The sequence below is a fragment of the Pogoniulus pusillus genome, chromosome 9, assembly GCF_015220805.1.
Source record: "Pogoniulus pusillus isolate bPogPus1 chromosome 9, bPogPus1.pri, whole genome shotgun sequence".
NCBI lineage: Eukaryota > Metazoa > Chordata > Aves > Piciformes > Lybiidae > Pogoniulus > Pogoniulus pusillus.
The window spans coordinates 39,731,094-39,751,920 of record NC_087272.1 but is presented as its reverse complement, the minus strand read 5'-3'; the positions used below and the strand labels follow the sequence as shown (position 1 = coordinate 39,751,920).

At 53.4% G+C, this 20,827-nt stretch overlaps 2 protein-coding genes across 9 annotated transcripts in view; one reads left to right on the top strand and one right to left on the bottom strand.

The window, feature by feature from the left end:
• The window catches only part of CEP135 (centrosomal protein 135), a 30,170-nt gene extending 12,835 nt beyond the window's left edge, over nt 1–17,335 (top strand). Inside the window, exons 12-26 of one of the 2 annotated variants that reach the window (XM_064149306.1) lie at nt 715–858; nt 2,374–2,517; nt 3,227–3,304; nt 4,005–4,156; nt 4,962–5,077; nt 5,149–5,303; nt 5,748–5,803; nt 7,073–7,241; nt 7,861–7,971; nt 9,905–10,090; nt 10,933–11,142; nt 12,023–12,225; nt 13,621–13,725; nt 14,792–14,935; nt 16,848–17,335. In XM_064149306.1, the coding sequence (XP_064005376.1) occupies nt 715–858; nt 2,374–2,517; nt 3,227–3,304; nt 4,005–4,156; nt 4,962–5,077; nt 5,149–5,303; nt 5,748–5,803; nt 7,073–7,241; nt 7,861–7,971; nt 9,905–10,090; nt 10,933–11,142; nt 12,023–12,225; nt 13,621–13,725; nt 14,792–14,935; nt 16,848–16,860 (1,986 nt within the window). In that variant the 3' untranslated portion in view covers nt 16,861–17,335. Of the gene's footprint in view, nt 1–714; nt 859–2,373; nt 2,518–3,226; nt 3,305–4,004; nt 4,157–4,961; nt 5,078–5,148; nt 5,304–5,747; nt 5,804–7,072; nt 7,242–7,860; nt 7,972–9,904; nt 10,091–10,932; nt 11,143–12,022; nt 12,226–13,620; nt 13,726–14,791; nt 14,936–16,726 lie in introns of both variants that reach the window. The other variant, XM_064149305.1, reaches the window with a different exon arrangement.
• Nucleotides 17,336–18,210: 875 nt separating this feature from the next.
• EXOC1 (exocyst complex component 1) overlaps nt 18,211–20,827 on the bottom strand; it is a 33,731-nt gene continuing 31,114 nt past the window's right edge. For all 7 annotated transcript variants that reach the window (XM_064149310.1, XM_064149309.1, XM_064149308.1 and 4 more), the window contains 2 exons: nt 20,597–20,791; nt 18,211–18,809 (listed from right to left, as the gene is read on the bottom strand). In XM_064149310.1, the coding sequence (XP_064005380.1) occupies nt 18,657–18,809; nt 20,597–20,791 (348 nt within the window). In that variant the 3' untranslated portion in view covers nt 18,211–18,656. The remainder of the gene's footprint in view (nt 18,810–20,596; nt 20,792–20,827) is intronic.

The window sequence follows — 20,827 nt, the reverse complement described above, 5'->3', positions numbered from 1 at the left end:
CCAAACTCACCTTGCACGTAAGGCAGGCTCTGGGATAAAATAGAGGGGTGGAAAGAAGGTGGAAGGGTGGTTGGGAGCCCCTCCTGGGGACTCTGCTTTCTGGCAGGGCTGTTGTGTTTCTGTGTTACCCTTAACTTGTCTATTTCTGTCTAGAGCTCTGAGTATTGTAACTCTGCTTGTATCTTGTGTTAAGCTGTGAATATAAAGCTTCAGTCCTTAACTTCCAGCTGGGCAGCCACAACCTCTAGGCAACCTATTCCACAGTCTCACCACCCTCACTGTAAAGAAATTATTCCTCAACTCCAGTTCAGGCATTGCTCAGGCCACACCTTGAGTGCTGTGCCCAGTTCTGGGCCCCTCAGTTTAAGAAAGATGTTGAGGTGCTTGAACATGGATGTGAGGAGGAAGTTGTTGGCAGAGAGAGTGATTGGCATTGGAATGGGCTGCCCAGGGAGGTGGTGGAGTCCCTATCCCTAGAGGTGTTGAAGAGGAGTCAGGATGAGGCATCAGTGCCAGAGGTTAGTTAATGAGAAGGGTTAGGTGCTAGTGCTAGGTTGGCCTCGATGATCTGAGAGGTCTTTTCCAACCTCCTTAATTCTGTGACTCTGTGAGTTCTGTGATTCTTTGGACTTGTTTAATACAGCACCATGTGACAGTGAAATTGATTACCCAACTCCATTAAGCAGTTACTAAATGTGATGAATCACTTTGCAGAGTGAAGACCTTCGCCTGATGACCAGAGAACGAGACGAGCTCCGCTCCATGCTAGATAGGTTTGAAAAGCACATGATAGAAATTCAGTCCAATGTCAAGTTACTGACTGCAGAGAGAGACAGACTGAATGTCCTCTATGAGCAGGTAAGGCCAGATGGCTCAGGATGGGCACTGCAGTAACTGCTGAACACCTGTGCTGTTGCTTATTTAAAATGGAAAAACCTCCTCACAACAACACTTGATGGGTATAGACCTGCAGAGCTCAGCCAAGAACAATCACACCCAGACTGTGTCCAGCTCTGCAGCCCTCCATGTAGGAAGGACATGGACCTGGTGGAGCAGCTCCAGAGGAGGCCATGAAAATGATCAGGGGTTGGAGCACCTCTGCTAGGAGGATAGACTGAGGGAGCTGGGGGTGTTCAGCCTGGGGAAGAGAAGGCTCCAGGCAGACCTAATAGAAGCCTGCCAGTACCTGAAGGGGGCTAAAAGAAGAATCATAGAATAGAATCATAGAATCAAGCAGGCTGGCAGAGAGCTCCAAGCTCAGCCAGCCCAACCTAGCACCCAGCCCTGCCCAGCCAACCAGACCATGGCACTAAGTGCCCCAGCCAGGCTTGGCTTCAACGCCTCCAGGCACGGCCACTCCACCACCTCCCTGGGCAGCCCATTCCAATGCCAATCACTCTCTCTGCCAACAACTTCCTCCTCACATCCAGCCTAGACCTGCCCTGCCACAGCTCCAGGCTGTGTCCCCTTCTTCTGGTGCTGGCTGCCTGGCAGCAGAGCCCAACCCCACCTGGCTACAGCCTCCCTGCAGGCAGCTGCAGGCAGCAATGAGCTCTGCCCTGAGCCTCCTCTGCTGCAGGCTGCACCCCCCCAGCTCCCTCAGCCTCTCCTCACAGGGCTCTGCTCCAGGCCCCTCCCCAGCCTTGCTGCCCTTCTCTCCACACCTTCCAGCACCTCAGCCTCTCTTGAATGGAGGGGCCCAGAACTGGACACAGCACTCCAGGGGTGGCCTGAGCAGTGCTGAGTAGAGAGACTGTTTGCAAAGGCCTGCATGGACAGGGTGAGGACAATGGCTTCAAACTAGAGCAGAACAGATTTAGACTGGATGTTAGCAACAAGTTCTGAGGGTACTGGAACAGGCTGCCCAGGGAGGTGGTTATGACCTTATCTCTGGAGATATTCAGGGTGAGGCTGGACAGGGCTGTGGGCAGCCTGATCTAGCTGAGGATGTTCCTGCTGAGTGCAGGGGGAGTTGGACTGGATGAGCTTTGGAGGTCCCTTCCAACCCAGCCCATTCTGTGATTCTATACCTGGTTTGACTGCTCAGTAAAATCAGCCTTGAGTGGATGATCACTTTCTGTGTTTGTAAGTGAGAAGGCCTGAGGAGGAAGACAGGAAGGGTAAAGATACAGGCTAGAAAGCAAGAAGAAGTAGTTAACTGATAAGGGAAGAGGGAGAAGTTAGGTTATACTTGGAAGAGAAGCTGGTGGTGTTGGCATCTGGAGCTGCCATGGCACTGCATGGCTTAGGGAGTGCATTTTAGTTGCTCAGGGGCAAATATGACCACAGTGACCCTTCTGTTGTACCAGCAGCATTGAAACTCTCTGTCTTGGTTGCACTCCGCACATGCTAACTAACTCTGATCCTCTGAAGTGTCAAGGGGAGTTGAACAGGATGAGAAGAGAAGCAAAGCACAGCTCAGTGTCTCAGAGCCAGATGGCAGAAGAGAGAGACGTTGGACTGAGCGACTACACAAGGCTAAGGGCAGAGAAGGAAAGCCTCAGAGAAAAACTGCAGGTGAGCTTTTGGAGTGCCACAGCTGGCAGTGAGGTGGCATACAGGGAAGGCTGTGTTTGTGTCTGCCTCTTCAGCAGCTGCTGGAGTTGCCTGGCTTCAGACTCACCTGAGAGAGCTCTCAAAGGGTTGTCTGAATTGTCCCTGCACATTCGGTTCTAGGTGAGAAGAGGAACTTGCTCTTAGGGTCTGAGGGCAAGCAGCTCCTTGGGTGAAGAACCCAGACACAAAGCCCCACCTGGGCTGATGCAAGCCTGACTGTACCATGAATGTTTCCATAGTTCAGGTTTTTAGGGTTTAAACTGGCAGAGGGGAGATTCAAACTAGATGTTAAGGAAGGGTTCAGGTGGTGAGACACTGGCACAGGTTGCCCAGGGAGGTCGTGGAGCACAGAATCCCCCAATGTGATCAAAGATCACATTGGGGGATTCTGTGCTCCACGACCTCCCTGGAAGTGTTCATGGGCAGGTTGGATGAGGCCTTGAGCAACCTGTTCTAGTGGGAGGTGTCCCTGCCTATGTCTGGAACTGGATGATCCTTGAGATCCCTTCCAGTGTAAACCCTTCTGTGAATGCTCTCCAGCTTTGTCAAGAGACCTTTGGGCATTTATCTAATAACATAGTGCGGACTGATCTTAACCATGAAGCTCAGGTTGGGATGGGTACATGCAGAAGTGCCTCTTATTGCATGGCATTGTCTGTTTCTGTCTCAGATTCAGCAAGAAGCTGCTGACCTTGAGAAAGCAGAGCTGCAGCGTGACATTGCTGAGCTGGAGAAGAATATTCAAGGAGTAAGTATGTTTTTAGAGAGGGGGCTCTGATCAGCTCCTCTGAAGTGAGAAGGATGTCTCAAGTGGTTGCTTTTGTTAGCTGTTTCCAGCTAAAGGGGGTGAAAGGTTTCTACAACAGGTCCAGTGGAGGGCTATGAGGATGATGAGGGGACTGCAGCACTGCCTGGTGAGGAGACGCTGAGGGCCCTGGGGCTGCTTAGTCTGGAGAAGAGAAGACTGAGAGGGGATTGAATCAATGTCTATAAATCTCTGAGGGCTGGGGGTCAGGAGTGGGGTACAGGCTCTGCTCACTGCTGCCTGGGACAGGACAAGCAACAGTGGATGGAAGCTGCAGCACAGGAGGTTCCAGCTCAACACAAGGGCAACTTCTTGCCTGGAAGGGTCCCAGAGCCCTGGCACAGGCTGCCCAGAGAGGCTGTGGAGTCTCCTTCTTGTGGAGCCTTTCCAGGCCTGTCTGGATGTGTTGCTGTGTGCCCTGAGCTGGTCCTGCTCTGGCAGGGGGCTTGGACTGGATGATCTCTTTGGGTCCCTTCCAACCCCTGACATCTGTGAGCCTGTCAATTCCAGGTCATTTGTGTACATTGGCATTTTCCATCCTTCTGCTTCTGTTTACACTCAGTTTCTCAGTCCTCAGAGAGCCAAACCTGACGTCTGTGATCCTGTGAGCAGCAATGTGTTTGGTTTCTTTGTTGAATTGCAGTTTGAGATGGAAAGGTGTGAACTGAAGGCTACAGTCTCTGTCCTGAGAGAGAGAGTCAGCTCTCTGGAAAATGAGTTACAACTGAAGTCCAGCAAACTGGCCCAGTCATCTGATGACTCCTCTCAGTTTAGAGCTGAGATGTGCTCACTCCAGTAAGTCTGACCCAGAATGCACTCAGCTTTCACAGCCACTGACACCTTTGGCTGCTTCTATGACCCTAGAGCAGAGCTGACTTCCTGGTAAAGACCACAGGCTGTGAGAGTTGGGGCTCTGGAGTCGAGAAGGCTTGGAGGAGACCTTGGAGTGGCCTTCCAGGATCTGAAGGGGGCTCCAGGAGGGCTGGGGAGGGACTACTGACAAGGTCTGGTAATGAGAGGAGGAGGAATGGGTTTGAACTGGCAGAGGGGAGATGGAAACTGGATATTAGGAAGAAGTTGTTTGCAGGGGGGGTGGTGAGACACTGGCACAGGTTGCCCAGGGAGGTTGTGGAGCACAGAAATCACCCAATGTGATCTTTGAAAGGCTGAGGGAGCTGGGGGTGTGCAGCCTGCAGCAGAGGAGGCTCAGGGCAGAGCTCATTGCTGTCTGCAGCTGCCTGCAGGGAGGCTGTAGCCAGGTGGGGTTGGGCTCTGCTGCCAGGCAGCCAGCACCAGAAGAAGGGGACACAGCCTGGAGCTGTGCCAGGGCAGGTCTAGGCTGGATGTTAGGAGGAAGTTCCTGGCAGAGAGAGTGATTGGCACTGGAATGGGCTGCCCAGAGAGGTGGTGGAGTGGCTGTGCCTGGAGGTGTTGCAGCCAAGCCTGGCTGGGGCACTTAGTGCCATGGTCTGGTTGGTTGGGCAGGGCTGGGTGCTAGGCTGGGCTGGCTGAGCTTGGAGCTCTCTGCCAACCTGCCTGGTTCTATGAGTCTAAGTCGATGAGTAAGTCTCAACCTTTCAACTGTGTGCTGACCTTCCAGGCTCTTAAATGACCAACTGCAGAGGGCTGCTGAGGATTTACAGCACCGATTGTCTCTCAAGAAGGATGAACTGCAGGCAGCTCAAGATAAAATTGTCAATCTGGAGGAGAAAATAGGTAATCACTGACTCTCTTTGTGCCTCTTTCTCTTCTATCAGAGCAGAAAGTCCTTAGCATTTTGTTTATAGACAGGCTAAACCAGAAGAGCACTTCCCAGGATGAAGCTGTCAGTGTGCTGAGAAATACCATCAGTGTTCTGGACAAGGAGAAGGACAATCTGCAGGAAACTGTAGATGAAAAAACAGAGAGGATTGCATGCTTGGATGACAACCTAGCTAACAAGGTGTGTGCACTGCAAGTACTGCTCTGCTGCCTGGGCATTCTGACAGCACTTGGACATTGGGCCGTGGTTACAGCGCCTGGGCACAGCTCTCGGCAGCCCAGAAGCTCTGTGTTTGGCCTGAGCCAGTCCAAAGAGCAGTCTGCCAACTCCAGGGCATTTCAGGGTTTTCCTTAAGCAGTGCAGGAAAGCAAAGAGGTATTTTTTGCCTTTTGCACTGGGAGCTATTTACTGAGACAAAAGATTCTAGCCTGAGGTGACAGAAGCTGTGGCTGACTTGCCCTGGGGTTTCTGACGAGAGGAGAAGCCTTTCTTAGTAAAGAGGGGTGGAAATTGGAAGCACCTTCTGGTGATGGGTTCAAATAGAGCTTTCCATGTAGAGTTCTTCAGTTTGAAATACTCTTCTCTGTGTACCAGCTAATAAAACTTCTGCCTTTGTGTCTGTAGGAGAAGACAATTGCCCACTTAAGGCTAACTCTCTCCGAGCTGGAGTCCTCGACCGAGTAAGTGCAGACTGCCATGTCTCCTCCAGGGCTTGCATTTCCTCTGGGGCTTTGACAGTGCAAGCAGATGGCTCCTTGAGTTGTTTAAGTGAAATGGGGCCACAGAGGGGAGTGTAGTGTGATGAGAAAGATGGACACAGCTTTGGGAGAGCCTTGACAGTCTGGATCAGGAGCAGTGTGGTCAGCAGGACAGTGGAGGCTCTTCTGACCCTGTGCTCAGCACTGCTCAGGCCAGCCCTGGAGTGCTGTGTCCAGTTGTGGGCTCCTGAATTGCAGAGAGCTGTTGAGGTGCTGGCAGGTGTGGAGAGAAGGGCAGCAAGGCTGGGGAGGGGCCTGGAGCAGAGCCCTGTGAGGAGAGGCTGAGGGAGCTGGGGGGGTGCAGCCTGCAGCAGAGGAGGCTCAGGACAGAGCTCATTGCTGCCTGCAGCTGCCTGCAGGGAGGCTGTAGCCAGGTGGGGTTGGGCTCTGCTGCCAGGCAGCCAGCACCAGAAGAAGGGGACACAGCCTGGAGCTGTGGCAGGGCAGGTCTAGGCTGGATGTTGTTAGGAAGTTGTCAGAGAGAGTGATTGGCATTGGAATGGGCTGCCCAGGGAGGTGGTGGAGTGGCCGTGGCTGGAGGTGTTGCAGCCAAGCCTGGCTGGGGCACTTAGTGCCATGGTCTGGTTGGTTGGGCAGGGCTGGGTGCTAGGCTGGGCTGGGGGAGCTTGGAGCTCTCTTCCAGCCTGCTTGGTTCTTTGATTCCCCTGCAAGTATGTTGCAGGCTGCTAGGATGCTATTCAGGCAGCCACTGGCTTGGGATCTTCATCTTCCTAAGCTCATAACAGTTCTTAACTGCCAGCTCAGAAAGAGCTTTTCAGCATTCTTGATTGGAAGGGTCCCAGAGCCCTGGCACAGGCTGCCCAGAGAGGCTGTGGAGTCTCCTTGTCTGGAGCCTTTCCAGGCCTGTCTGGATGTGTTCTGTGTGCCCTGAGCTAGGTTGTGTGGTCCTGCTCTGGCAGGGGGTTGGACTGGATGATCTCTTTGTGTCCCTTCCAGCCCCTGCCATCCTGTCAGCTTGTCCATTCCAGGTCACTTGTACACGGTGGCATCTTCCATCCTTCTGTTTCTGTTCAGACTCAGTTTGTCAGCCCCCAGACAGCAAGAACTCTGCCTTTTTAAAAAGGAAAAAACCCAATTAAGAGCCCTTGCACAGCCCAGACCCACATCTGATGAGGTTGAGCAGGATGTGGATAGCGTAAGGGCCAGCTGAGATGAGCTTTCACTTGCTAGCCAGATGAAGGAGATGCTGGGCAGCAGGGACCGGGAGATCTCCAGCTTACGGCGCCAGCTCGACACATCCCACCTGGAGCTGGCAGAAGCAGGGAGAGTGAAGGAAATGGCCTTGAAAGAGAACAGGAGGCTGCAGGACGACCTAGCCACGATGGCCAGAGAAAATCAGGTATGGAGGCACCACCTAAGGCTGGAGTAGTCAACTACTGATTGTTTGCTTGCATAGTGTGGCAGCTCTGAAGAAAGAGCCTTAGGGGTGTTGGGTGCTGAGCAGCTGCCCAGGAGCCAGCAATGCCCTCATGCAGCCCAGCAGGCAGCTGTGTGCTGGCTGCAGCCAGAGCAGTGTGGGCAGAGGGCAGGAGAGGAGATTCTGCCCCTTGGCTCTGCTCTGCTCAGACCTCACCTCTTATTCTGCCTCCAGTGCTGCTGTCCCCAGCATGAGAATGACACAGAGCTGCTGGAGGGAGGCCAGAGGAGGCCACAAAGATGCTGCAAGGGCTGGAGCAGCTCTGCTGTGAGCACAGGCTGAGGGAGCTGGGGGGGTGCAGCTTGTAGGGGAGAAGGCTCCAGGGGCACCTCAGAGCTGCCTGCCCAGAGCTGAAGGCAGCCTGCAGGAAGGCTGCAGAGGGACTTTGCATCAGGGGCTCTAGAGACAGCAACCTGTTCTAGTGGGAGGTGTCCCTGCCTATGGCAGGGTGTTGGAACTGGCTGAGCTTTGAGCTCCCTTCCTACCTAACCCATTCCACGATTCCCTCATGCCCTGCTTTGCCTTCATGCAATCTTTTTAGGCTGTCAGCACTGAGCTTGAGGATGCAATCCGTGAAAAGGAAGAGCTGAAGACCAGAGTGCACAGCTACATCACTGAGGTGTCCAGGTTTGAGACCCTGATGGCTTCCAAGGTAGCAGTATAACCATTGCTGCTTTCACTATATGCATGGCTTTAGAGCTCAGCAGCTTCTCTGCAGGGTGAGAAGTCAGAGACGTTTTTAAGGGGAGTAAGATCAAATTAAGTTCCATAAGGAGTTGAATAAAGTTCACTTCTCCAGCTGAGAACTGTGCCTTGGGTCCTGCTCTCCCTGCCTAGCCCATTCCCAGCGCTGCCTGGGAGACAAAGCTTCACTTCACTGCACAGTCTCCACTGGCTTCAGCATCAGCTTTTGCCTACTAATCTGTGTCTTATTCTGTCTGCACCTTCCAAGCTCTGCAGGAAGCAGCTAGTCTGGGGAAGAGAAGACTGAGAGGGGATTTAAGCAATGTCTATAAACATCTGGGGGCCAGGAGGGGGGGCAGGCTCTGCTCACTGCTCCCTGGGATAGGACAAGCAGCAGTGGATGGAAGCTGCAGCACAGGAGGTTCCAGCTCAACATAAGGGGCATCTTCTTGACTGGAAGGGTCCCAGAGCCTGGCACAGGCTGCCCAGAGAGGTTGTGGAGTCTCCTTCTGTGGAGCCTTTCCAGGCCTGTCTGGATGTGTGCCTCTGTGATCTATGCTAGATTGAGTGGTCCTGCTCTGGCAGGGGGTTGGACTCAGTGATCTCTTTGATGATTTAGGCCATTAGGTAATGACAGGACTGGGGGGAATGGAGCAAAACTGGAGGTGGGGAGAGTGAGGCTGGAGGTGAGGAGGAAGTTGTTGAGCAGGAGAGTGGTGAGAGGCTGGCAGGGGTTGCCCAGGGAGGTGGTTGAGGCCCCATGGCTGGAGGTGTTTGAGGCCAGGCTGGCTGAGGCTGTGTGCAGCCTGCTCTAGGGTAGGGTGTCCCTGGGCATGGCAGGGGGTTGGAACTGGCTGCTCCTTGTGCTGCCTTCCAGCCCTGACTGATTCTATGATCTCCTTGGGTCCCTTCCAACCCCTAATACCCTGTGATCCTGTGAAGCACAGTAGGAATTTCCCATCCAGTAGCCTTCCTCATGAGATGTGATTGCTGCTTGCAGTATGCTTAACTGCAGTGCATGCCACCTCAGGGGAAAATAAAGAAGAGAACCCAATCCCTGCCTTCTAAAGTGCGTTTGCACTTGGGCCAGATGGAAATCCACAGCTGTCTTTGTTCTGTCACTGCATAATTGTAGGCACTGAAGTTTACACTTCTGCATTTATAGCAGACTGCTAAGGTCTGTGTGCACCAAGAGGCTTTCAGGCCTCCCCTGAGAGCCTTCAGACTCACTAACACCTGCAAATTGGGAATACTTCCATTGACTAAAGCTGAGAGCCATCTCTCTACTGATTTACTGCTGGGGCTTGCAAAGGGAGAGCTGCTCTTTAGTCGTGGCCTGACAGTGAGGTTAAGAGAAGGGAGAAAGGCTCCAGGGGCACCTCAGAGCTGCCTGCCCAGAGCTGAAGGCAGCCTGCAGGAAGGCTGCAGAGGGACTTTGCATCAGGGGCTCTAGAGACAGCCCAAGGGGCAATGGTTTGGAGCTGAGGCAGAGCAGGCTGAGAGTGGAGCTGAGGAAGGAGTTGTTGAGTGTGAGGGTGCTGAGAGTGTGTCCCAGGCTGCCCAGGGAGGCTGTGGCTGCCTCCTTGCTGGAGGGGGCTGCAGGCCAGGCTGGATGAGGCCTTGAGCAGTTGAGTGTAGCTGAGAGGTGTCCCTGGGCATGGTGGGGAGGGTGGAGGAGGCTGAGCTCTGAGGTCTCTTCCAGCCTGAGCCTTGCTGTGAGTTGCTGTTTGGCCTTGCAGGAGTGATGCCCTTCAGCAGTGGCCAGCCAGTGGGGTTAAGGGAATGGAGAAAGATCTACTTTGTCGTGAGCAGCAAAGATCTTGCAGGGAGTGAAGCTGAAATAAGCCCAGGAAGCTGGAGGTGTTGATGATGGCTGCAGAGTGGTTTGCTGTTCCCCTCAGGAGAAGGAAAACCAAGAACTGCTGGAGAAGTTCCGGATGCTGCACACTCAGGCTGAGGACTGGGAGATGAAGGCTCACCAGGCTGAAGGAGAAAGCAGCTCCATACGGCTTGAGCTCCTCTCCGTAGACACAGACAGGAGGCATCTGAGAGAGAGAGTGGATCTCCTGGAGAAAGAGATCCAAGGGGTAACCATCACTTGTGCAGGGCCAGCTGGTGCATGCAGGTGGCTTTTAGTCAGCTGCACACACTGCTGTGAAGGTGTCCAGGGCAGAGACTTCTGTTCAGGTGTGGACACAGCCTTTGGAACAGTTTGGATTTCCTCCTCCCTTCCCAAAAGGAGGTCTTACCACTTGTAGATGTGTTTTGTTTGGTGATCAGTGCTGTTATGTTACTGTCTGAAAGCTGGGGTTGGGTGCTTCAAAGCATTTGCATCCAGCTGAGTTCCTCTGAAGCCCTGAATGAAGTATGTGAAGCTCTGGGGGCTGGAATAAAGGTGAAAATCTGATGGCAGCAGCCTAAGTCCAGCATCAGGATTCTACACTACCACAACCTAGAGCAGCATCAGAAATGAATGAGGACTGGAACTTCAAGAAGATGAAATTAGAGTAATTGTGGATTGAGCCTGTTCTGTCTCATGCTTTTAATAAGACAAAAAGGAGTTAGAGACGTGAACATTGTAAGCTGAGGAAAAAGAAGTTGTTGTATTTAAATTCTACACTTCTAATGCTCATCTGAAACTGGAACTCAGCCTCATTCCACTTCTAAGTAGTGTCTCTGGCTAGAAGAGACCAATCCATCCAGTCCTGATGTCCCTAAAAAACAGCCCTGATGATGGTGATGAAAAACTGCCTGGGTGGCTCAGCAGATGTTCTTAGCCTAGGGATTTAGGGAAGGGAGAGGGAAGGAAAGTAACATAAAGCTAGCATTACGGGGAAGGTTAATTCTGAAGGGAAAAGAAAGCCCTTTTGATGAAAAAGAGCTGTTGGCACTGAAGACTGAAGGGGTGTCCATGTTTGCCTTTGCCTAGCACATCGTTGCACACCAGGCCTATGAATCTCAGATCTCTGCCATCACCAAAAACATGGCCAAGCTGGAGGAGGATATGAGGCGTGAAAACCAGGACAAGTCTTCTGTGCTGGCAGATCTGGCTTCTGTGAGGGAGCTCTGTGTGAAGCTGGAGTCCAACAAGGAGCTTATAGCTCGGCAGCTGACGTCCAAAAGCATGGAGTATGAACGGGTAAGCAGCAGAGGCAAAGGCAATTTGCTGTCCTAAAATATCTTCCTCCTTGCTGGGGGAGCTGCAGGCCAGGCTGGGTGAGGACTAGCTGAGAGCTGTCCCTGGGCATGGTGGGGAGGTTGGAGATGAGCTCTGAGCTCCCCTCCAGCCTGAGCCACTCTAGGAGCCTATGAATAGGTTGTAACTAACTGTAGGCTGTAATCTGTTTTCATAGAAGCACAGAATGGGCTGGATTGGAAGGGACCTCCACAGCTCATCCAGTCCAACCCCTCTGCAGTCAGCAGGGACACCCTTAACTAGATCAGGTTGCCCAGAGCCCTGTGGAGCCTCACCCTGAACATCTTTCAGTATCTGAAGGGGGCCTGCAAAAAAGCTGGGGAGGGACTTTTGAGGCTGTGAGGGAGTGGCAGGAGTGGGGGGAATGGAGCAAAGATGGGGGTGGGGAGAGTGAGGCTGGAGGTGAGGAGGAAGTTGTTGAGCAGGAGAGTGGTGAGAGGCTGGCAGGGGTTGCCCAGGGAGGTGGTTGAGGCCCCATGGCTGGAGGTGTTTGAGGCCAGGCTGGCTGAGGCTGTGTGCAGCCTGCTCTAGGGTAGGGTGTCCCTGGGCATGGCAGGGGGTTGGAACTGGCTGCTCCTTGTGCTCCCTTCCAGCCCCGACTGATTCTGGGATTCTGTTTTATGATCTCCAGGGCTGAGGCCTCGACCACCTCCCTGGGCAAGCTGTTGCAGTGTTCCAGCACCCTCACGGTGCAGAACCTGTTCCTAGCAGGCTCTTCCCTCTTCTTCCAGTCATGCTGAGCGTTTAAAACAAGTCTGCAGCAAAGAGAGCTCTGTGTGTTTGCAATCCAAGGCACTACTACCATGCACCATTTGTGCCCTAGGTTCTAGCTGAATTGGAAGACATCAAATCTGAGGCAGAGCTGCTGAAGAAGCAGCTCTCCAGTGAGAGGCTGACAGTGCAGAACCTGGAAACTCTGCTGGCTGCGAGCAGAGACAAAGAGTTTCAGAACCATTTAACCTCCCATGAGAAAGACTCTGAAATCCAGCTGCTGAAAGACAAGCTCACCCTTGCTGAGAGCAAACTGTGAGTCTAACTGGGGGTGGGGGGGGGCGGTGGCTGGCAGAGCAAGGTGGAACAGCCTCACAACTCACCAGACTGTTGCTTTCTTTCTTTACTTTACAATAATGACCTTGGGCCCTGAACTCTTACCTGCATCCTGCAAGCATTTGCCTGTCTCTGAAGGACTTAGAGTAAGACACCAGCAAGACCTTTTGTCTTCTGCATCTGTTCCAAACATACTGGACCAAGAGACCATCCTGGGAATGATTAGCAGGGAACACAGGAGAAAATGCTCTGCTGCTCTTTTGGGATCAGAACTCTTGAGCAGTTTGCATCTCCCCGGAGTCAGACACCTGTGGGTGCCAGAGAGGCAGCCTGGGACCGAGCTGGGAGTGGAGCTCGTGGCTCAGATTTGCACTGCAGTGCCTCCAGCACAGTGGTGCTTCTCCAGAGGGACTGCTGAGCACTGCACCTCTCCTGCCTCTGAAGACTCTGTGGAACAGCACAGCTGTCTAGGCTCTGCTTTAGACAGCTACTTTTGCACTCCACTATTTATTTTGTTGCTTGCTTGCTAATGCAGTTACTGATGGTTTGCTACTCAGCACTGAGCTGTGCCAGCTGCTGCTCTGCTGGAGGAGTGCATCTCACCCTGGCACTCAGGGCTGCTTTTCACTGTGGTTCCTGCAGCTGAGTCCAAACACCAAGGCTAAAATGGACATAATCTGCAGCAATACAGCTCTGGCTTAGATCACAGAATCAAGCAGGCTGGAAGAGAGCTCCAAGCTCAGCCAGCCCAACCTAGCACCCAGCCCTGCCCAACCAACCAGACCATGGCACTAAGTGCCCCAGCCAGGCTTGGCTTCAACACCTCCAGCCACGGCCACTCCACCTCCCTGGGCAGCCCATTCCAATGCCAATCACTCTCTCTGCCAGCAACTTCCTCCTCACATCCAGCCTAGACCTGCCCTGGCACAGCTTGAGACTGTGTCCCCTCGTTCTGATGCAGCTGTGTTCAGTGCTGGGCCAATACCACTTTTACCCAAGCTCTGTCTCTTCTCTTTGTGTTTTTGTGGCTACTCAGTGTTGTCTTTCTCTTCTCAAGCATACACACAAAGAGCATCTCATATTGCAACACAGGCACTAAAGCAATAAATTCATGTCTTGGTCAGTCTGTTTCCATACCATGTGTTTACCTTTTGTCTGAAAGAGAACACCATGTGAGGTAGGAAGGATGCAGTGAGAGCTTTGGAGCTTCTCATTACTCACCTGAGCTTCTACCAGCAACTTTCTTGCGCTCCCTTGTCTCTGCTTCTGGTTTGCCTGTGCGAAACTACACTGAGCATCTCTTTGTTGGTTCACCTTGCTGTGCAGCTGGCAGTGGTGGAAGGAAACATTCTTGCCGCTTCTGGTTTCTTGCAGAAGCAGCTGTAACAGAGAGGTCCCCCTGCTCCGGAGTAAAGTGGCACAGCTGCAGACTGACTGTGATGTTTTAAAGAGGCAGCTGACGACAGAGCGCTTCGAGAGGTAAGTGCTGGGGACTGCCTGCCCTGCCTCTGCCCCTCCCTGCTCACCTCATCTGCTGCTGTGTCAGTGGAGTGCTGCAGCCAGTTCTGGTGATCCCAGCAGAAGGTGGGCACAGAGCAGCTGGAGGGAGGCCAGAGGAGGCCACAAAGATGCTGCAAGGGCTGGAGCAGCTCTGCTGTGAGCACAGCCTCAGGGAGCTGGGGGGGTGCAGCCTGCAGGGGAGAAGGCTCCAGGGGCACCTCAGAGCTGCCTGCCCAGAGCTGAAGGCAGCCTGCAGGAAGGCTGCAGAGGGACTTTGCATCAGGGGCTCTAGAGACAGCCCAAGGGGCAATGGTTTGGAGCTGAGGCAGAGCAGGCTGAGAGTGGAGCTGAGTATGAGGACAGGATAGAAGTGTTGGGGCTCTGCAGCCTGGAGAAGAGAAGGCTTTGAGGAGACCTTGGAGTGGCCTTGCAGGGTCTGAAGGGGGCTCCAGGAGGGCTGGGGAGGGACTATTGACAAGGTCTGGTAATGACAGGAGGAGGAGGAATGGGTTTGAAGTGGCAGAGGGGAGACTGAAACTGGATGTTAGGAAGCTCTTTACAGTGAGGGTGGTGAAACACTGGCATAGGTTGCCCAGGGAGCTTGTGGCTGCTCCCTCCCTGGAGGTGTTCAAGGCCAGGTTGGATGAGGCCTTCAGTGACCTGTTCTAGTGGGAGGTATCCAGGCTTGGAGCTGTCTGAGCTTTGAGCTCCCTTCCAACTCAAACCAGTTTGTGATTCTAAGAAACTTCAGTGTGAGGGTGCTGAGAGTGTGTCCCAGGCTGCCCAGGGAGGCTGTGACTGCCTCCTTGCTGGGGGTGCTGCAGGCCAGGCTGGATGAGGCCTTGAGCAGCTGAGTGTAGCTGAGAGGTGTCCCTGGGCATGGTGTGGAGGGTGGAGGGGATGAGCTCTGAGGTCTCTTCCAGCCTGAGCCCTGCTGTGACTGCATGGAAGGCAGGCTCCTGGCAGTGCCATGGGAGGTTGCCGGGCTGGGGGCAGCTGGGCTGGGGGCAGCTGGGCTGTGCTGGAGCTCGGTGTGTGTCGGCAGGGAACGTGCGATCCAGGAGCTGCGGCGCCACGGCCTCTCCACCTCCTCCCTGCGGGCGTCGCCTCCGCTCAGCTCCACGCCGAGGTCTCCCTCCCGGTCTCCAGAACGTGCCAGTGTCAGGACAACCGATCCAGCAGCAGCAAAGTAAGCATCTGGAGTTCTGCAGCTCTTCTCTTTCCGATTTTGACTGGAATTGTCTCTGAGCAATACCTTTTTAACTCCAGGACGCTTTGACACCCTGCAGGTGCCTCCAAGGTCTTTTTATTGTCTCTCCTGCTAGGAAATATTGATTGCAACTGATAGATGCAAAGCACCCTCCAGAGATCAGGGAATATAATAGGTTGCCTGGCCTGGTCTTGCTAATGGTCCTCCACCAGCTGGCAGCTTCCAAATATCTCTCATCTGCTTATTGTTACCATTAATTATAGCAGGCTCTGCTCACTGCTCCCTGGGCTAGCACAAGCAGCAGTGGATGGAAGCTGCAGCACAGGAGGTTCCAGCTCAACACAAGGGGCAACTTCTTGGCTGGAAGGGTCCCAGAGCCCTGGCAAAGGCTGCCCAGAGAGGCTGTGGAGTCTCCTTCTCTGGAGCTATTTAAGGCCTGTGTGGCCTGAGCTGGATTGTGTGGTCCTGCTCTGGCAGGGGGCTTGGACTGGATGATCTCTTTGGGTCCCTTCCAACCCCTGCCATCCTGTGAGCTGTGATATCCAAATATCCATTGCCAGGTGGTTGCAGGTCACAGGTCTCTCCAACAGAACTGGAATCCTCTCGGGTACAGCACCCACAGGACAGTCCAACTCCAATGCACTTGCACACCCCACTGTAGCTGACTCTGTGTCCAAAACAAGTGCAGGAGAAGGGCTGCTGTGTTTTTGTTGGTGGTGCTTGAATGCTGGGAATGCAGGAACGTGGTCACTGCAGGCCACCCAAGAGAGCAGAGCCAGCCTCTGGCCTCTGCCTTCTCACTGATGGATTTCAGCTGTGCTAGAAGGTGTCACTGCTGTGCTGCAGGCCTGCTTACTGACTTGATCTCCTGCACAACCAAGTGAGGAGTGGAAGGACAGCTGAAGAGTGATGGTTTAGGAAATCTGTGCTGTTACAGGGTCTGAGCTGTTGCAGTACACTGCAGCTAACTGCTCAAGTCCAGGAAAGAGGACTCCAAACTGACACGACCTGACCCTTCATTTCTGTTAGTAGAAACACAGGCCTTGGGCTTGATTTTGTACCAAGAGCAGATGTTTCCAGAGAGCTGAGCTCAGCATGGCCTCACTCTCAGCAGCGTCCTCCGAGTTCTTGGATACAGTGAGAAAAGCAACCTGGCAGTGGGAATGGAGCAGCAGGTAGGGCTGCTCTGCTGCTGAGCCATGAGGCAAGCCCTGGTGCACTGCAGATCAGCATCTTGGCTGAGCCTGGGTTAGGTAACAGAGTGCTGAGTGGCTTCAGCAGAGAAGTGACTTTAGTTCCTTGCTTTGCAGTGAACCCTCAGAGCATTCCAAAGAGCCCTGTTCTGCTGGAAGGCTCCCAGGGTAACCAGGAACTCCTCATGGAATTGGGCTTTGGGAGGGTTGATGTTTTGCTGTCTTCTCTCTTAAGCCCCTAGCTGGACTATCACACTGGAATGATCTCAGCAGTACTGGCAGCAACTTTTCCTCATCAGTCCCCCCCAGCTCAGCAGGGTGAAGTGTGCTCTGTGCTGACTGCTCCCTGGGGGTACAGCTGTCTGCTGCTGATGTCATCTGCTCAAGAAGTTCTCCTCCTCACCTTACATTGACTTTGGTTGATTTGAGCAGTGAGGATAGAGTTGTAGCTAATAGCCCTGAATAGCCAGAGCAGAGAGGATGAGGAGGCTGAATCCAAGGCAGTGTTTTTATCCTACCCTTCAGCAGTAAGACTCACTGGACAGCTTTGTTGGGAATGTTTTCCTTTCTCTCCCAGAAGTGTGAGCTTCGAAGAATAAGCAGCACTGGAGCAGCTGAAGCTTCACTTTGCTACGAGCAATTCGTGTATGAGATGATGAAGGCTGACTTGTGTCCTACCTCTGTGTTCTTCCAATCAGTGATGCCCTGTGATGAAGTGAGCAGCTTTGCAAAGTGGTTGCTGGTGCAGCTGGCTGAGAGGTGTGGCAGGGCCGTGCTGCTGGAGGGCGGCTGAAGGCTGCCTGAGCTTTGGTTGCTGTTCTACCACTAATAAAGATGAAGGAAAAGGAGCAGGAGGTGGCAAAGCTCTCAGTGTCATTCGTTGGTCCCTCTTACTGGCAGCTAACACAGATAACACAGGATTGGCCTCAAAAGGCTGAGCCAGGCTCTGACACCTTCCTGGGGTTGGGCTTTGAAGGTGATTTGTTTACAGCTCATTCTGCATGCCATTTGGAAGTGCTGAGGACTGTTTTGTGAAGGTATTTTACTGGACCTTTAATTAATAAAGTGTCATAGTTCTGATGATTTTTAACTCATCTTACAACTCCTCCTCCCCTGTTCTTTCACTTTGCTGTGAAACTGCATTTTAAAGATTAGTCCAAGGGTCAATAAAAAGTGACAAAGGCTATTTCTGAGGTGTGTTGCACTCATTTGTACATTGTAAAGTTAGTTCAGGTGTCTTTTATAGTGGTAAGATCTGAAGGTGTTTCAGATTTGATGTAGAAGGTCAGAGCAGAACCTGGAATCCTTCCTGCAGTTGAGTCCAAGCTGTTGGAGAGGTGTTAGAAGCACAGGCAGCAAAGGACCATTGCACAGCTGGGCTGTGAGGTAGGATGTGATCAGCACTCACCAGCTTAGGCTGTGCCTAAGCATCCTCCTGCAGCCAGCTCTGCATCACATCCTCTTGTTCAATATCAGGGGCAGGGACACCTCCCCTAGCCCAGCCTGGCCTTGAACACCTCCAGGGATGGAATATTCTATGACCAAGGTCTCACGACCCTCACAGTCAAGAATTCCTTGCTTAGCTTGAGGAGGGCAGACTAAAGCTGGAGCTTCAATCCATTTTCTCTCCTGCTGTCACTGCAAGCACTTGGCAAAAGTCCCTTCCTGGATTTCCTGCAGTCCCCTTCAGGTAGTGGAAAGCTGCTCTAAGGTCTCCCTGGAGCCTTCTCTTTCCCAGGTGTGAGCATCCCCAACTCTCTCAGCCTGTCCTCAGAAGGGAGTCTCTCCAGCCCCTGGATCATCTTTGTAGCCTCCCCTCTGCTCCCACCCCAGCAGCTTCTTATGCTGAGGGCACCAGAACTGGATGCAGTGTTCCAGGTGGGGTGAGAGCAGAGGGGCAGAATCACCCCCCTGGAGCTTCAGGAAGGGGAAGGGGTTGCATGAGGTGGGAGTACCTCATGCTACTTAAAGGAAGAAAAAACCAAGATGTTGAGAAATAGGCAACCTGTCAGTGCCCAGAGCAACACCTCTGCCTCTGCACCTGTTAGAAAGAAGTCTCCATGAGAAGCATGATGAGCAGAGTTTAATTAACAGTTAGAGCCAGAGCTACATTCTGCCTCAGAACATGAGTTCAGTGTTCCCACTGCATGAAGTTCCACATCCACACCTTCTAGAGCAAGACTTGAGACTTGTAATGCTGATAGAGTGTGCAAGAGGCCACAGCTCAGTGGTATCCTCCCTGCAGGTAGTGCTTACTGCTTTGGGCAACAGAAGGGTTATAAATAAAAGTATCTGAAGGTTAAAGGAAGGGGAAAACCATCTCCAAAGTCACCTTGTTAATGCTTGCAAACTGTCCTTCAACCCAGCAGCCACTGGAAGCAGGAGTGTAACGGGCACAGCTGGCAGCTAACACACAGAGGGACCCACCTGGCACCAGCAGAGCAGTCCTAGCGTTCGATTCCCTTACAGCCACAACCCCTGCCAGCTTCTCCTGCCTGTGCTGCAGCTTAGTGAGACTGTGCAATGCTGGAGCAGTAGTCCAGGATGTCCTGGATGGTGAACTCCATGGTGATTCCTGAGCCAGGGTAGCAGCGAGCGATCAGCCCTTCGAAGTGCTTGTACTGGCGGATGAACTCGTCCTGCATCGAGTGCCACACCACCTGCCAGGGGAGCAAACCAGGTCAGCATCCTCCTGGGTGCCATGGACACAGGCACTGAGTGCAGCCTCAGCAAGTCTGCTGCCTGCAGCAGCCAGGCTGGAGGGCAGGGATCTATCCAGAGGGATCTGCACAGGCTGCAGAGATGGGCACAAGCCAAGCTCAGGAGGTTCAACAAGACCAAGGGCAAGGTCCTACAGCTGGGTCGAGGCAATGCCAAGCACAACTCCAGGCTCGGCCGTGAGCAGAGGCACTTGGGGGTGCTGCTGGAGGAGAAGCTCCACAGGAGCCAGCAGTGTGCACTTGCAGCCCAGAAAGCCAAGCAGAGCCTGGGCTGCAGCAGCAGCAGTGTGGCCAGCAGGGCCAGGGAGGGGATTCTGCCCCTCTGCTGTGCTCTGCTGAGACCCCACCTGGAGTCCTGCATCCATCTCTGAAGCCCCTGGGACAAGAGGGCTGTGGAGATGCTGGAGAGTGTCCAGAGCAGGACCAGGAGGATGCTGAGAGGCTGCAGCAGCTCTGCTGTGAGCACAGCCTGAAAGAGTTGGGGCTGTGCAGGCTGGAGCAGAGGAGGCTCCCAGGGGACCTTCTTGTGGCCTGCCAGCATCTGAAGGGGGCTACAAAAAAGCTGGAGAGGGACTTTTGAGGCTGTGAGGGAGTGCCAGGAGTGGGGGGAATGGAGCAAAGATGGGGGTGGGGAGAGTGAGGCTGGAGGTGAGGAGGAAGTTGTTGAGCAGGAGAGTGGTGAGAGGCTGGCAGGGGTTGCCCAGGGAGGTGGTTGAGGCCCCATGGCTAGAGGTGTTTGAGGCCAGGCTGGTTGAGGCTGTGTGCAGCCTGCTCTAGGGTAGGGTGTCCCTGGGCATGGCAGGGGGTTGGAACTGGCTGCTCCTTGTGGACCCTTCCAGCCCTGACTGATTCCATGATTCTATGAAACACCACCAGTGCCAGCTGTGCCGGCGCAGAGAGCATGGCAACACTGCAGAGCTCAGGGACTGGTTTTACCCATCCAGGTTAAGCTCATTCATGTTTACAGCATCCCTACCACATCTGCAAAGGTGAGGGAGTGGCCCCCAAAGGGGAATTGCTGTTGTCTGCAGGGAGCCCAAACAAAAGCAGTGCTGCTAAGTCATGTTTCAGACTTTGCACAGCTGTTAACACATGCTGCACTCTTATCTTTTGTTTAGGGACAGGCTCTGCACCAGGAGGCTGCTGGAGCACTGCAACAGGTTGCTCAGGGAGGCTGCTGAGGTCCCATCCCTGGAGATGTTCAAACTCAGGCTCAACAGGGCTCAGGGCAACCTCATGGAGAATGTCCTTACTCACCACAGAGGGGCTGGACTGGATGGCCTTTGGAGGGCCCTTCCAACCCAGGCCATTCCATGATTCTATGACCATTGATCATGCTTAACTCTTACATCTACTCCTCATTTACTCTAGTGAGGAAGTGTACAGTGTAAGAAAACACCTGGATAATGAAACTGCTGGACAAGCTGCAGCTCCAAGTGTATTGGGCTTCAGTGGCCAGAGCTGCACGTGGCAGTGGTTTATCAGTTCATCTCAGTTACCTGCCTCTGCTTCCACTCTCATCTACAGAGCAGACATCACCCACTCCTGCTCTGCTGGAGGACCAGCAAGGAGGTTCTCTTCTGAACTCCACCACTCCAGATCAGTGCTAGACAGAATGGGAGCAGGATTGCAAAGCTCTCCACTCCAGAGTCACTGTTTCTGAGTGAGGCACAAAGGCAAAGCGACATTAGCAGCCTTCATGTGAGCCAGGGCACCACTCAACTTACCTGCAGCAGGTTCTCCTCCTCACAGAGATGCTTATCCACCTTCTTGTAGAGGTTATCCAAGCCCTTCTTCACCTCTTTCCCAGGATACTCCTTGATGACCTTGCGAAGCTCCTGTTTGTTGAAGGCCAGCTGGTAGCTCACTTCCTCCTCCCTTACTCCTTGTGCCACACGAGCCTCAACGCCTTCAAAGAAGTGCTAAGGAACAGCAGTGTGTTAGTGAGCAGCACAGCC